Source organism: Gymnoscopelus braueri (genome assembly GCF_963280865.1).
Source record: "Gymnoscopelus braueri genome assembly, chromosome: 11".
NCBI lineage: Eukaryota > Metazoa > Chordata > Actinopteri > Myctophiformes > Myctophidae > Gymnoscopelus > Gymnoscopelus braueri.
The window spans coordinates 5,889,194-5,904,525 of NC_137613.1; the positions used below are offsets into that span (position 1 = coordinate 5,889,194).

Here is a 15,332-nt window from a genome sequence, read left to right on the forward strand (position 1 = left end):
CTCGGCCTGTGCACCGAGCACGCTGACGTCACCAAATTTAGAGCGACGCCCCTCTGCACTCTGATTGGTTAGGAGATAACAAGGTCCAAGACCATCGTTCGTGCATCGCTCCCCCAGGCTTTTTTTCTTTTGTAACAAAAAAAAAAGCCTGGGTTTCCGAGGCTACAGGTGTAGTAATGACAGATGAGATGACACAGATACTGGGGAGCCACAGAGACAGGCAGGCAAGCAGACAGAGACAGAACCACAGAACAGAGAATCACCACAGAAATGACGCTGCAATATCACTGGTATGTTCATTACAACTGCAACTACAATAAATACTCCTAAAACTGGAATTTTCGACTGGACATCCATCGTTTGTTTCTGTGTCTGTTGCGTTCTGTGTCTGTCATGCATTAGGCTACGGACCCCCTATTTAATCTATCTGGGACCCTAATTTATATTGTAAAATCAATGTTAATTTAACTCTGAGAGTGTACAAATATAACGGGTCCATTTGGTTCCATTTGTGCACTCTCAGAGTTACAGACACATAAGACCCTTATCATAAGGGTCCATTTGGTTCCTAAATATCTATCATTTAGCAGGGGACCCCCTGGAACCCCCCTCAAGGACCACTGGTGGTCCCCGGACCACTGGTTGAGAACCACTGCTATAAAGCATACTGTAGTGAGAGGTGTAGGGCTGTAGACTACTCTCTCAGATGGCTATCACTGGACACGTCTGAGAACAAAGCTCTAGTAGTGATTGCTCAAGGGCACTGCAGCAGGGCAGGGCTTTAACTAATCTATACTTCCTGTACCGCAGTGATGTACCCAACCTGTGGGACCTGGATGATGAGTTTTCATTGTGATCCTGAAAAATAGGAGATAAAAATAAAAAATATAAATAAAAGAATAATAATAAAGTAAAAATAAACTTTGAAAATGCACACGCTCGGCTGCCATGTTAAGGAGTCAGCTGGGTGGGCCGTTTCAAGTGGGCCCTGATCCACTGGTTTACTGGGAAGCGGTGTCGATTTTGTCGAATAAAACTATGACGAAAAATGTTGGTCGACTATCTTTTTTCACTGACTAAAACTAAATAAAAACTAAGCTACTGTATGATGACTAAAACTAAAACGACATATATTGACAATTTCGTCAACAAATAAAAACTAGACTAAAATGTTAGTGAGGGACTAGTGGAGAAGAGATCCAGTAGAACTAAAAGACAAGTCATTTTATGTTTGCTCGGGTGTTATGCTCTGAAAATAGCAGATCTACAAGCCGCTGCGACGCGTTGTGAGCTTGCAGATCTGCTATTTTCAGCCTGCAACCAAGTGTAAAATCAGCCATTACGACGCCATCAAGGCACCGCCGATTATAATCTTAGGATATTTTTGTCAACTAAAACTAGACAAAGACTAAAACCTTTCAGATGACTAAAATATGACTAAAACTAAATGGAATTTTATTTAAAAGAAATGAAATCAAAATTTGCTGTCAAAATCAACAGTGCTGGGGAAGGACCAACTGTTTCTCCATGAACCATGAAAACAGTTCAGGTAGAATTACTGAGGAGCTGCTAGACTGCCTGGACGGGTATCTGTCTGTCTGGTGTGTGTATGTGTATGTACATGTACTTGTGCTGTGCACTGTGCACTGTGCATGCATGCTTGGCCTATACGTATATTATTATGTGTGAATGAGTGTGCATGTGTCTCTGTTCATGCATGTATGAGCACGTTGTAGCTGTTAACACAGAAACACAAGCCTCTGAGGCAGCTGAGAACAGCAGGAAGTGAAGAGAGTCTGGCTGGAGACAGTTGTGTGTTTACTGCTTTAAGTGAACAGTATGTTTGAAGTGACAGTTACTATAACATCTGTATTAGTGAACGTAAACCTTTTATACTGTGTGGAACAGCCTGGAAACCAGTGTCAAACTAACCAATTTGAGGTCTTTTAAGCAGCAGACTAAAGCTTGGCTGTTAGAAAAAGGTTCCTCTGTAAAAGTTTGCTTGTCTACGGATAGATAGTTCATCATTTGTTTGATTTTTTATGTATGTTAATGTCATTTATTTTGTATTTGTTGTACTTATTAATTGTTGCTTGTGAGAGGAACCACATTGGAAATAAGTTTTATTTGTCTGTGTTTATCCTCAAACTGCTGTAACCTTGTTAACCTTGCTAAACTAAACTAAAATGAGCTTTAAGAACTTTCAGATAGTCTAGGGATCTCACCACATAAGAAGTGAAGAGAAAATATCTTATCTTCACAAAAAAACGTGAAACAAAAACATAGGAATGAATAAAATGGACACTTCCTCAAAACAAAGGGAACAGCATTGTGTTGGGTCAGTGAGTGTTGTGTGTAGTGTCTGTCTACCTGCTGTGTGTGTAAGCTGTTGGCTTTGGCTTGAATTCTTCCCAAAACTGTTAGTTTGTCACACTTGGGCCACTAGAGGGGGCTGTGGTCCAACAGGTGACAGTGACAGGGATGGCAGTCAGTCAGTTGGTCATGTGAGTGTCAATTCAAATAGTTAGTTCTAGAACTAGAGGAAATGCCATTTTTGTTTAGAATAAGCGAGTGCCTGATGAGGTGCTCTGTTATCTAGGCAGAACTCAAAGGTTTAACATAATAATTTTTTTTCATTTTCTGCCTTATTCAGAAAGGAGATTGCAGGAAACCAAGGACAATGGACCACACACACACACACACACACACACACACACACACACACACACACACACACACACACACACACACACACACACACACACACACACACACACACACACACACACACACACACACACACGCGAGCACACACGTCACACGAGCACACACGCACACACACACACACTTATGGAAACCCTATCTATCCTCCAAAACCTTCAAACAAAATAATCTAAAAACAAAGAATCAAGATGGCATGAAAGGCAGATAGATATTTCCAGAAAACAAAGGGAACAGTTGTGTTCTTCTGTCAGTGTTGTGTGATACATTCTATAGATAATGATATATATAGATATAGATGTAGATATGTGGTGTGACACCTTCTGTTGACATTAGCTAGACAGAATTTTCTGTTACCGTTTGTCACAAATAGGCCACTAGAGGGGGCTATGGTTCAACAGGTGGCAGGGATGACCATAGATATTAGAAACCTAGATACCTCATTGGCCTCTGCAGTTCATTGGGGCGACTTGTATCGCAATACACGGCGGCTCTTCCGTCTTCCGCAGGGAACCTGTCACTCAAAGTGACTACTGGCCAATCACAGCGCTCACAGTGCGTTGACTACTGGCCAATCACAGTGCGTCTTTTCCGGGACTTGTCAGTGCAGTGGTTCTCAACCAGTGGTCATTGAGGGGGTTCCAGGTGGTACCCAGCTAAATGATGGAGAGAGTTGATAATAACCAAATGGACCCTTATAGATCTTTAAATCTTGAGTATAACATTTCACACTGTCAAGAGTCAAATTGTTAAACATCTGCATTACTTACTAAACAAGTACACAATTAGAGAAAGTAAACAATTGTTATTTTGACAACAGCTTATCGAACGATAACATATTCTACGTTTTGGGTGTGAGAGGCTAAAGCTTATCAAACGGTGTTCCGTGACTCAAATGCTGAATAAATAATGGACCTTGATATGAAAAAGGACCAGTCTCTTATTTGAATTTCACAAATAGAGTGTGGAGTTTGCCAAGTTCCAACTAACTAGATGCTGCGCACAGCTGTCAGCTGCTGCCTCTCAAAGGGTTAAGAGCTGGGTTAAGAGCTGGGTTACAAAAAGACCCGCCCCCACCTGCCTCTGATTGGCCTACCGAACTTCCGCGTGTGTGACGCACACGGCAGCCCTGCGGAAGCAGGAAGCGCGCCCGAGATACAGACGCTTCAGAGCCGAATGAGGCGTCTACCTTTATATGTCTATGGGGATGACAGTTAGTAGGTGACTAACTGTCATCCCTGTCACCTGTAGTTCGTAGGTCACCTACTAACTGTCAGCAAAGGAACAAAAAAATGTTTTAACGCCATATGTACAAACTTTTACTGGTGTTATCATTTCTTCACAAACACCTGGTTTCACCAGCATGATGTCATAATACCATATAAGGCTTATTGTAATAACCTTGACCTTGGCTGCAGTATAGCCTCAGTAGATTGGAATGCTCTGCCAGTGATATGAAGATACGAGAGAACTAACTAGACGCTAGACAAAGGCTTCTGTCTGCATGAAGCCCAAGGCCAAAGGAGACACACGCACGCGCGCACGCACACGCACGCACGCACGCACGCACACGCACGCACACACTCTCTCTTCTAGAGGGCCTGCCTCCTACAGAGCCACACCGTAGAAATTGAATCTAGAAGTCCAACAACAAAAGCAAAAAGGACTGAGAGGGAAAGCTACTACAATACAATACAATACATGTAGACTTCTCATTGGACCTATCCTTTATTTATAGGCACCCCCCCCCCGCACGCACGCACGCACGCACGCACGCACGCACACGCGCACACGCGCACACGCACACACACACACACACACACACACACACACACACACACACACACACACACACACACACACGACTTAGGCCCTAGTGTTTGTCCTGTCCAATGCTGATTTACAATACTGTGTAGATCTGTGGACCCAGCACCCCCTGTGAACCCAGCGCCCCAGAAAAGGCGTTGCCTCATAAGTATTGTATGCATGAGTACTGTGTATGTATGCTATGTATGATTCTGAAAGACATTAGTAAAGCTTTGATTAAGAATCATTGTTGGGGTTTTTGGTTTCTTCCACATATTCCACAATTCTATGAACTTAAAGAAGATAAAGATGTTCTTCCACAACAGAACTTGTCTCTGCATTTAGCCAAGATAAAAACACATACAAATTAAATAAATAAATACATGAAATTATCACTTAACCCTTACATACATAACATACCTAAGTTGACAGGAGTCCCCTGGGGTCTATATACTATGCCCCCTCCTTTTTCCCCTCTACGTAAACATCTCTTTTTAACAAAGTATTGTTCTATGGCATGCTTTCTACAAAGTAATATCATATTTGTGAATATAAATGCGCCCTTCTCATTTATTTTTAAATGATTAAAACATACAATGGATACAAATATTTAGTTTAAATGCTTTAGATCACAACAAGTCAACTGTTTGTGTCCGTAGGATACTAAGATATAACAGTTTAATAGTTTTGGGGCTGGTATGGCCACCACTTCTATACCAGTCTAAATCAGTGACAGTGGGGTCTTTGAAGGGTTTCCAGGGGGTCTCCAGCAAAGTTTGTCATATAGCATCAAAAGATTTAATCCTAGTTTAGACTTAAACTTTTCAAAAATATTGAAAGATTGTGAAAAATCTTGAAACATTACTACTACCGGTAATTATGGGGGAAAAAAGAAGAAAATATTCTCTTATGGGGGTCCTGATAGAAAATGTTTTCAAATGAGGTCCCTCTGTCTACACAGACAATTTGGGGGTCCTTGACATGGAAATGTTTAAGAGCCTGATCTAGATAACATTGTCCTTATTACACTTTTATGATGCCAAGTTATGTTAATGGAGGTTTGTTTGTTCTCTGTTATCTGGCTGCAGCCTTGGTGCCAGAGAGAGATGCTTGGAGTGGAAAGTGAAAGCTAAAATTTTGCAGGGATTCAGCAGAACACGCGTTTCATTCAATTCAGCTGCTTGGCTACTATATGCTACTATAACTTTATTCTGAACTTTACATCGACTTGGATGATCGTTTCGATTATTAACTAAAATAAATGCATTTCCTCGCGTTGGACACTAGAGGGGAGATGTGCGTCTATGATATAATATAACGGATGTTACGGATTTAAGCAGAACATCAAACTTATGGAAACCACCTGAAACCACCAGGAAGAACTCAAGACTCTTTCATTCATTCATTCATTCATCAGCTGCAGGAAAACTTCGACGCCTTTTTATTCATTGAAGACGATTTTCTCCTAAAATCTTTAAAACCTCATCTTGAACAATGAACAGAGGTAGGATACTGTAAATCAAAGAATATACAGACATTTAGTTCATGATGATCATCCTCATAACTGTAACTGTTTTAAATACTAAAATAATCTAGCCTGTCAGTTAGCCTCTTATAATGATTAGGCCTAATAATAATCACTTAAACTTAGTTTGTGGTACATCATAAATAAGCATTGTGCCGTAGGCCTAAGTGTAGCCATGGTTCACAATTCACATGACGCTCGTCTGTCACAAGCGTCATGGCGCAACTTGTTCCTGGTTTTGGCATTTTCTCTATTTACAACCCGTACATCTACATAAACGTTTTGATTTCAAATATAAAGTGCTGACCCCACGGCCATGGATGTAACAAGTTGAAACGCCTGGGTCTAAGTACCCGTATCTTCCGTATTGTTCAATAAAAAGCATTTTAATCCGATTGGTGGCCATTTTCTCATAGAGTTATCGTGTATCAAAGTGCAATACACCTCCCAACCGATAGGGTCGCGTAGTTGAAGGCATACGAAGGACATTTTGAGAAAATAGCCACCGATCGGATTAAAATGCTTTTATTGAACAATACGGAAGATACGGGTACGCGTAGACCCATGCGTTTCAACTTGTTACATCCATGGCCGTGGGGTCAGCACTTTATATTTGAAATCAGAACGTTTATCTAGATGTACGGGTTGTAAAATGGAGAAAGTGCCAAAACCAGGAACAAGTTGCGCCGTGACTGTCATGATATGACAGTCGTGTTTCTGGGTAGATGTGCCAAAAAAAATGCATATTTTCGCTCAAATTAATCTATTTTCGACAGGTGTTTTGACGATTTCCGCCTGTTACAGTATCAGGCAGGCCAATGCAACTATGCAAGTGTTCATGTGTGTGGTTAATGTGTGTAATAATATGTTTTATGTGTCTCTTGTACAGCCTGGGTTCCCTCACAGTGGCTGGACAGCTTTGATGACATGCTGGACTCAGAGCTGGACACTGAAGACCAGTGGAGTCTGAACTTTAACTACAGCCAGACATACAGCATCTCCACCGAGGAGCAGAGGAGAGGATGGAAGGTCTACAAGCACTGGGCCTCTGGGAGGTACAGTATGCACCATGCATTTTTACATTCATAGGCTACTGACTATCAGTGGTGGAAAAAGTACTCAAATTCTTTACTTAAGTAAAAGTACCAATACTGCAATATCAAAATACTCCGTTACAAGTTAAAGTCCAGAATTCCAAATTTACTTGAGTAAAAGTACAGAAGTATTGGCATCAAAATGTACTTAAAGTACCAAAAGTAAAAGTACTAAAATATTTGAAAATAGCAGATCTACAAGCTCACAACGCGTCGCGATGCGACGCTTTGTGAGCTTGTAGATCGGCTATTTTCAAATAGCCTAGGTATAAAATAGGGCTGAAGTGGTTAATGCATGTTTCATAATGTAATAATTTATATCTGAAAAGTAACTACTAATTGTAGTGGAGTAAAAGTACAATATTTGCCTCTGAGATGTAGTGGAGTAGAAGTAAAAGTATTGGAAATTGGAAATACTCAAGTAAAGTACAAATACCTCAAAATTGTACTTAAGTACAGTACTTAAGTAAATGTACTTAGTTACTTTCCACCACTGCTGACTATCATATAGATTTATAAAGACTAATTATAATTTAATAGTAATTTAAAAAGAAAAGAAGTGGCTCTCAGAGTGGGGTCCAGGAACTCTCTGGGTTCCGTGAGGGGGTTCCAAATGAACCCTTACAGGCCTGTAACTCTTATGGTGGTCCTTGAAATTAAAAAGTTTGAGAACCACAGATCTAGTAGGAATAAATACAAATTCCACTAATAATTGTTAATGTACAGCTACAAGTTAGTCAAATAATAATATCAATAGTACAATAAGAGTATAAACCAGTAGTGCAACCTCAACTGAAGCGTTCAAAATACTAAATAATTGATGAAATATCATCATGTGATAAATTACATGGTATCAGAATGGCACAGACTAACATACTCACCGATACCAGCCTTTTAGGCAGTAACGGCAGCTCTTCCGATACTGGTATCGGTATCGGAACGACTCAAATACTGTATCAGTCTTATTAACAAACATGGCACCAATATCACGGCCCCTTGTTTTCCCTCTTGAATGTTAGGCCATTCTTCTGCTTCTTCTTTGTTATGATAAAGGATGATGCAATGGTACTGTACATTGGTACGTGAATGGTGATTCATTTCCAGCATGGTCCATAGATGCTATAAGAGAGTGGGTTTTCATGTCAAGGACCCCCAATTCATATGTATTTGACCGTGGACCCCCATCAGATGATATTTTGTGCCAGAGACCCCCATACAATATTAGTGTGGTTAAAATGTAAAAGAAATGATCCCCAAAAAATGTCAAGGTTTTTAAAAAAGAGCACAAGTTCACAACATGTCACATCGCGACATGTTGTGAGCTTGTAGATCATCAGCTATTTTCAAATGGCCTACAGTATGTATTTAGGTTTAAAGTTGCTGTATATATGCTATATTATCTTAAAGTTTTGCTGGGGATCCCCTGGATCCCGCTGCTATAAGCTATGTGGAGCACTCTGTAAATGTGTGGTCGTGATCCTTACTTTCCACATGTAATATGCATCTCAATGAATACCAGGCCCCCTCCTGTGTTTGTCTCTACTCTATTCAGTCATTGCCGAAAATAGCCGATCTACGAGTTCACAATGTGTTGCTGTTGCAACGCGCCGTGAGCTTGTAGATCTGCTGTTTTCACCTGCTAGAATGCTCAGAGTTAGAGTGGTTAAGAAGCATGTATTCTCCACCCCCACATGGTGTGTTTTGCCAGAACGGTTGATGAAGGCTGCCTTTTAGTGCCTAACTTTCACCTCTTCAGATTTCCAAGAAATCACGTGGTTGTCGGGTAACTTACCAGACAGCACTCCTCGCCCTCTCAGCTGGGACGTTCAGTTTGATCAGCGTTTGTGTTGTTTTTAAAGAGAGACAGGAAACCACAGATACAGCTGCTCTCATAGAGACACACGGCCGGAAGCGGAAGGCCTACAAATCCACGCCCACTTTTGACACTCGGGGTCCGTTAGAACGATGAACTGCAGCTCTCAATGCAATCTCTATGAGAGGCATTGTAAAATACCGTCATTTCACTGGTTAACTACTGAGGCTGTAGCGATTTTTTTTGTGTTCTAATAATCTGTCCCATTTGTTTAATTTGTCCTTTTTAATGTCCCATATCTTTCATCTCGATATACTACCCACAATATACTATAATATACTCCATCAGTATGTCAAAACCGCTAGCATCGGAGATCCAGACTTTAAGTGGTCGCATCACGGACGCATCCCTTGAGGTTTTCAATACCCAGAAAACTGGCGAAAGTGGACGTTTTCAATAGGTTTTGGTCATTATCTCTGGAACAGAAGGTCCAATCTGCTCAGTTCAAAGCTTGTTGGATGCGTGACTTTGAGGACATTAAGCACGCAATGACACATTTTCGGGTTATTTTTTTTTTTAGGGGAGGCGAGATCTTAGTTGGGCAGGCGACTGCCTCTCCTGCCTCTACAGTGGGTACGCTGTCGGTCGGCGCTCGGCGCTCGTAAAGACAGTGATGTCACTGAAATGCCTGTCTGCTGTCTACCCTCTGCTGTGTTAGCATTATGGGTAACTCGTTAAAGTGGCAAATTAAATGTGAAACACATCAACTATTAAGAAAACAAGAAGATATGTTGACAAAGACACTCCATACATTTGGAAACATATTTTTATTTAAATCAATATCGTCTCCAGTTAATGTACGAATATTTCAAAAGTAGGCTAATTCTCATATCCTCTCATAGGGATTGCATTGGCAGCTGCAGTTCATCGTTCTAACGGACCTCGAGTAGCGGCGCTGTCTCAAAAGTGGGCGTGAAATTTGTAGTCCCCGTGTGTCTCTATAGTCTGACATGAATTATGTTGTGAAAGTTGAGGGTTCACAACAATGAAAGTCAGGTTTAAAATTGAACTTAAAACAATAATGTAGCACACTGTAATGTTAGTTATTAAAGATGGGTAGTGGAGACAAACCTGTAAAGTTTAAACTATTCTGACACGTACATATGTATGTGCATGTGCACGCACGTTCATGCTTAATTCCACCTCGGCAAACGGTCCTGCATCCAGGACAGGTCCAGTCCTGTGCCAAACTTCCTCAACTCACATTAAAATATGAAAACATATCAGTCGTGTATGTGCTTGTGCTTGGCTATCACTTTGCAACTTTAACCAAATGCCCTTGTGAACAGAAATGTTCAGATCATGCTTGAGCTGGCAGGAATTATTTGTCTATGACTGAGTATATTCAAAAACTGTGAAACTAAATAAGTTCACACTATCCACCTTTTATGAGGAAAGAACGCTTTATCTACTGAAAAAAAGTAAAGAAAAAAAGTGGGCATCATGTGACTGTTTTTTAGCCTTGTAAATTGCCTAGGCCATTGGTTCTCACAGTGGGGTCCGGGGACCCCCAGGGGTCCGTGGGGGCGTTCCAGGGGGTCCCCAGCAAAATGTGTTAATATAGCATTGCAATAATTTGAACCACTTTAACCTTTTATACTTTGGCCATTCAAAAATAGCAGATCTATGAGCTTGTAGATCTGCTATTTTTGAAAAATCATGAAAGTTTGTGCATATCTTTGAATATATAAATTTTTTAAAGCGAACATTTGTAACTCAAATCTTTGCTTCTGAGTGGGTCCCTGGAACAAAACATTTTGAGATGGGGGTCCGCGGCCAAATACATATCATTTTGGGGGTCCTTGACATGAAAAAGTTTGAGAACCACTGGCCTAGGCTATCAACACCCTATGTTGCAATGGCCATGTTGATTGACAAGAGGAGAAACATTGCCCTCGCTTTGGCTTTTGTTTTTATAGGCAGAAGAGGAGGAGGGACTGGTTGTGGTCGGGAAATGTTATTAAACCCCCCATTGCAAAAAAAGGGTTAAATATCCTCTTCAGGGATCTTAAAAAGGGTCCCTTGTAGTTTCAAAAGTCCTGTAATTCTGGCACAACTGGTTGCCTATGGCCAGGGACTAAGTTAAGACGTGTGCTCTATAAAAACTGAAAGTCTGTGAAGTTCATAAACGAAAAGCTTTTATTCTCTGTCAACATGGTCGTCACATAAGCATACAAATTAATAAATACAATTAAACTTAAACACTTAAACGCACGGGAATAACACCGTCAAAAACCGTGTGCCTCTGCCACAACACAAGCAACACCTGCGCTTGATTGCAGACCCTGTTAAGTACCTAGGCAACCTTGGCTTTGACCGCGCCCTGCAGACGCAGTGACGTCGTAGAAAACAAACAGAAACCATATGGCTCTTAAAGCCCTGTTTTTGAGACCCCGTCCTGGAAAGCAGAAAGTTGAGCACTCTGGGTTATTCATCTCTGTGTGTGATTGACCGGTATATATTACTGACATTCATTGACTGATGTGAATGTTGTCTCTGCTGTCTCCCTCCAACCTCCCACAGGTTCCGCTGTAGCCACTGCTTCAACAAATGGAGCTCGCACAACGTGGTGGTCTTGTTTCGCTACCGGCTGCGGAGCGGGGACGACCGCGGGACGGTGATCATGAGGCCCTACGGGCAGGCCTGCCGGCGCTGCCCTGATGCCGGGTTCTACCTCCCGGGCTTTTCAGAAGGAGAAGTGACAGACGCCCTGGAGAAGCTGTTTGAGAAGATACAGAGGAACTGCTACGATGATGACGATGATGAGGAGGATGAGCGGCCAGTGGCCAGACGTCATGAGTCAGCTCTGTGTCAGGCGTGCAGAGAGGGCATCTGTGGTGAGGACAAATAGACGCTTTATTTTAGATGTTGCTGAACTTTTGTAATTACAATTTAATAAGCAAAAATCTAACAAAAACTTAATAATGGGGTCAAATATGAACGGTAGCCCAGAGTTCAAATGATCTTATGTGTTTGTGTTTGTATGTGGTAGGGTTGAAAATGTTTTGTGTGGGACGGTTTAATTTAGATGCTGTTTTGCACACTATTTATTCCACTGTTAAATTTTTTTTGGGGGGGGGGGGTAGATAACACACCTAAAAAGTGAAAGACTTGGAATAAATCAAGTGCGCCTTTAAAATTGTGATAATTGGCCGTACAATATAACTTATACAATTGGGGACTCCCTGCTCTTCTATTGAGACATTTAGATAGTGTCAAAGCTCACCTAGACACAGGATCTGACACAAATTTTGACCTGATGGTCAAGATTCAATTTATCCCCTGAGCAAGCAGGCAGGCTCTAATAGCTCAACAGTAAAAATTTCAGAATTGCGTAGGAAACCGGGTTCAAATCCGGGTTAGAAGAGAAAAGTTGCTTTAAATACTATTGCTAATTTTAGTTATTTTCATTTCAGCTGGACCCGTGGAGACATTTGACTGGGTGGTGGCCAGCGCTGGTTATGCCCGGGCTCAGCACAAGGCTGGGTATGTGCTGTCAAAGCTCTCTGTCACCAACCTGGAGAAGAGGCAGAAGATTGAGACAGACACCGTTGGGCAACACAGGAACCGGTTATGGTAAGAAAGGTCATTAATATCGAATTACATCACTCAAAATAACCTACACACACCTATGCACCTCAACCATCAGGAAATGAAGAGAATGTGGAACGTCTTCATAATCTGTGTAATCCATGCATGTAAAACAGTGTATTTGTTGTGGAGCCGTTAATAGAAGTGTTAAAAAGCATCGCTGCCGCGTGATTGACCAGCAAGTCGTGTGCGCACGGACATGCGTATGGTCATTGGTCAGCACAGTGCTGACATCACCGGATCCAGAAAGGTGACAGGCAGTCGGGTCGCGTTCTGCAGGTCTAATGTATTGTTGCTCCACGTTTTGTATGGAGCCTCCGTACCTGCCGTTTGCATTGTCCCTCATTGCTCCCTGTACCTGTCTTCTGCACCAGCACAGCAGTCAGAAAGTTAACAGTCTAGTCTCTAATCATTACACATATAAATATGTTACAGCAGGGACAGCCAGTGTGTTCCCGAGGTACCCGTCCACACACACAGACAGACGGGTAGCCGGAGTAACGCCTAATTTATACTCAGTCCTTCGATGGTGTGGCGCACCGGCAAAAGACGATCTACGAGCTCCCAACGCGTTGCGCGCGCGATGCATTACGGTTTTGTAGATCGGATCTTTTCCCACCGCGTGACACCATCGTACAACAAGTTGTAAATCAGACTTAATGCTTTGGTGAGTCTACAAGTCAAGGTCAACTTCAAGTTCATTATCACATCACAAGTTTAAAAGTGTAAAAGAGGGTAGGTTTTTTATTGTTTTTATTTACCATACAAGCTCTCACAAAATGCTTATAAAATAGATCATCATAAGAGTAGATTGGAAAAAAATTGTTGAGTGCCCTTTCGAGACTGGAATGGACTTGGCCGCTGTTCAAATGCCAGTTAATGGAGAAGTAATCTCTCAAGAACAGATTAAGAAAGAAAAAAATGCACAGGGTGCTGTTTTTCCTTTTTTTTTTTACTATGGGTTGCCAAATTAATGGAGAAGTGACACAATTAATGTATTCCACAATGTCCCTAATTTCTGGTTTCTTTATAATAACAGGTTTGCATATCGTAAGAATCGTCTCACTGCAAGCAAATTTGGCGAAGTCTTGGCAGCAGTTAGGCGAAGATCTTACCCTCCTTCCTTATTCAAAACCCTGCTTGGACAATACGACCTCAGTCGAAATGAAGTAAGTAGTGGGTAATACGTTATTGTTTTTAAACATACTGTATGTTTCTGTGTTCCCTAGAAAACAGTTAATAATAACTGGCAACATCTTTCTTTCAAGGCAGTACAATATGGAATCCGCAATGAGCCACGGGCAAAGCAGCAATACATGCAGCTCACAAAGACACATATCCAGGAGAGAGGAGTGTTCTTGTCTGAGAGCGGCCTGCTTGGAGCATCTCCAGATGGTACGGTGTACGATGGTGATCGCATCATTGAGGTCAAGTGTCCATGGTCAGCCAGGGAAATGACCGTCGGGCAGGCAGCAAGAGAGATTAGGGATTTCTATCTGCAGTTAGATAAGACTGGTGCCCTGATGCTAAACAAACATCATATAACTGGCTTCAACTACTGGCACCAGATCCAGGGCAACCTACACCTGAGTGGAGCTAACAGTTGTGACCTGGTCATCTGGACCCCTCTTGCCCTAGAAATCCTGCAAGTGCCCAAAGACCCAACATGGGCTCCGTTAAATATTGGCATTCTGGAAACATTTTATAAAGATGTTTTCCTACCACACATTCTACCCTAGCCCTCTCACTGATGTAACTGCATCAGAAGGGCCAGTTGATATCTTTGCTTTATTGCTTCCATACATTCCGTCATCAGAAAGATCAATTGATAGCTTTACATTGTTTCCATACATTTTGTCACAGATGTAACTGTACATCAGAAAGGTCAGTTGATAGCTTTTCTTTATCATTTCGATAGACCCACCATGTCAACTACCAACATTTTTATGATGGTATCTACACTCACCGGACCCTGAGGCCGATTCTACAAATGCCTTCTTAATCAGTTGTTCTCACACTTTCAAGATGTTTAAAAAAAATTCAAAAATAGCAGATGTACAAGCTCATACAAGCTTGTACATCAACGCAAGAATCTTAACTGACACAGATTTTTTCCCGGTCTTGATGGGTCTGCTTTGTGAATAGACTAAGGTCTATTTTTTGCTCGTGTTTTGGAAAGCACTTTGGGTCAGCTGCTGTTGTTTTTAAATGTGCTATATAAATACATTTGACTTGACTTAACCGATTTATACCATGAGAGTCTGTTTTCCTTTGACTTTGTGAATTTTATATGTGCTAATGTCAGAGTGACTGTACAATTTCTGGCACAGTAGCATTTGTTTGAGAAATAAATGTTTTCAACAAAATGTTAATCTGGTGGCATCATTGTTTTTTGATCAAATGCTTTCTGCAGTACAAACAGCAAGAATTGTGGGGTGTTATTTCCAGTCTTGTTATCTTTAATAACACATAGTGACACAGAAGATGTTAATTTGTGTTTATTTATGTTTTTAAAAAAAACTTAAAATAGAAAATAAATGTTCAGGTGGGTTGCCAATTCCAATCAGGTCAGAGTACCCATTTATCATTCAATTTGATAATGTTCCAGTTCCAATTCTGTCTGCTCATTTATTTGTGTCATCACTTCCAATTTCACTTGTTTATCCTGTATCCTGTATGAGTTCTCTCTTCTGATTGGATCAAATGTGTATCCCGACGTGAA

At 41.3% G+C, this 15,332-nt stretch overlaps 1 protein-coding gene across 1 annotated transcript; it reads left to right on the forward strand.

Annotated features, from left to right (window-relative positions):
• The first annotated feature begins 5,965 nt into the window (after window positions 1–5,965).
• On the forward strand, window positions 5,966–14,628 carry LOC308095148 (uncharacterized protein). Its single transcript, XM_080442093.1, has 6 exons — window positions 5,966–6,031; window positions 6,942–7,107; window positions 11,543–11,856; window positions 12,436–12,595; window positions 13,650–13,779; window positions 13,879–14,628. The coding sequence occupies exons 1-6, from the start codon at window positions 6,022–6,024 to the stop codon at window positions 14,347–14,349; spliced, it is 1,251 nt and encodes a 416-aa protein (XP_080298219.1). The 5' UTR covers window positions 5,966–6,021; the 3' UTR covers window positions 14,350–14,628.
• Window positions 14,629–15,332: the final 704 nt, after the last annotated feature.

What these genes read in the sequence shown, in the direction of transcription:
- LOC308095148 (XM_080442093.1), top strand. An exon ending in AAGCACTGGGCCTCTGGGAG is followed by an intron (nt 7,108 to 11,542) that starts GTACAGTATGCA and finishes AACCTCCCACAG; the next exon opens with GTTCCGCTGTAGCCACTGCT. An exon ending in GTGCAGAGAGGGCATCTGTG is followed by an intron (nt 11,857 to 12,435) that starts GTGAGGACAAAT and finishes TTTTCATTTCAG; the next exon opens with CTGGACCCGTGGAGACATTT.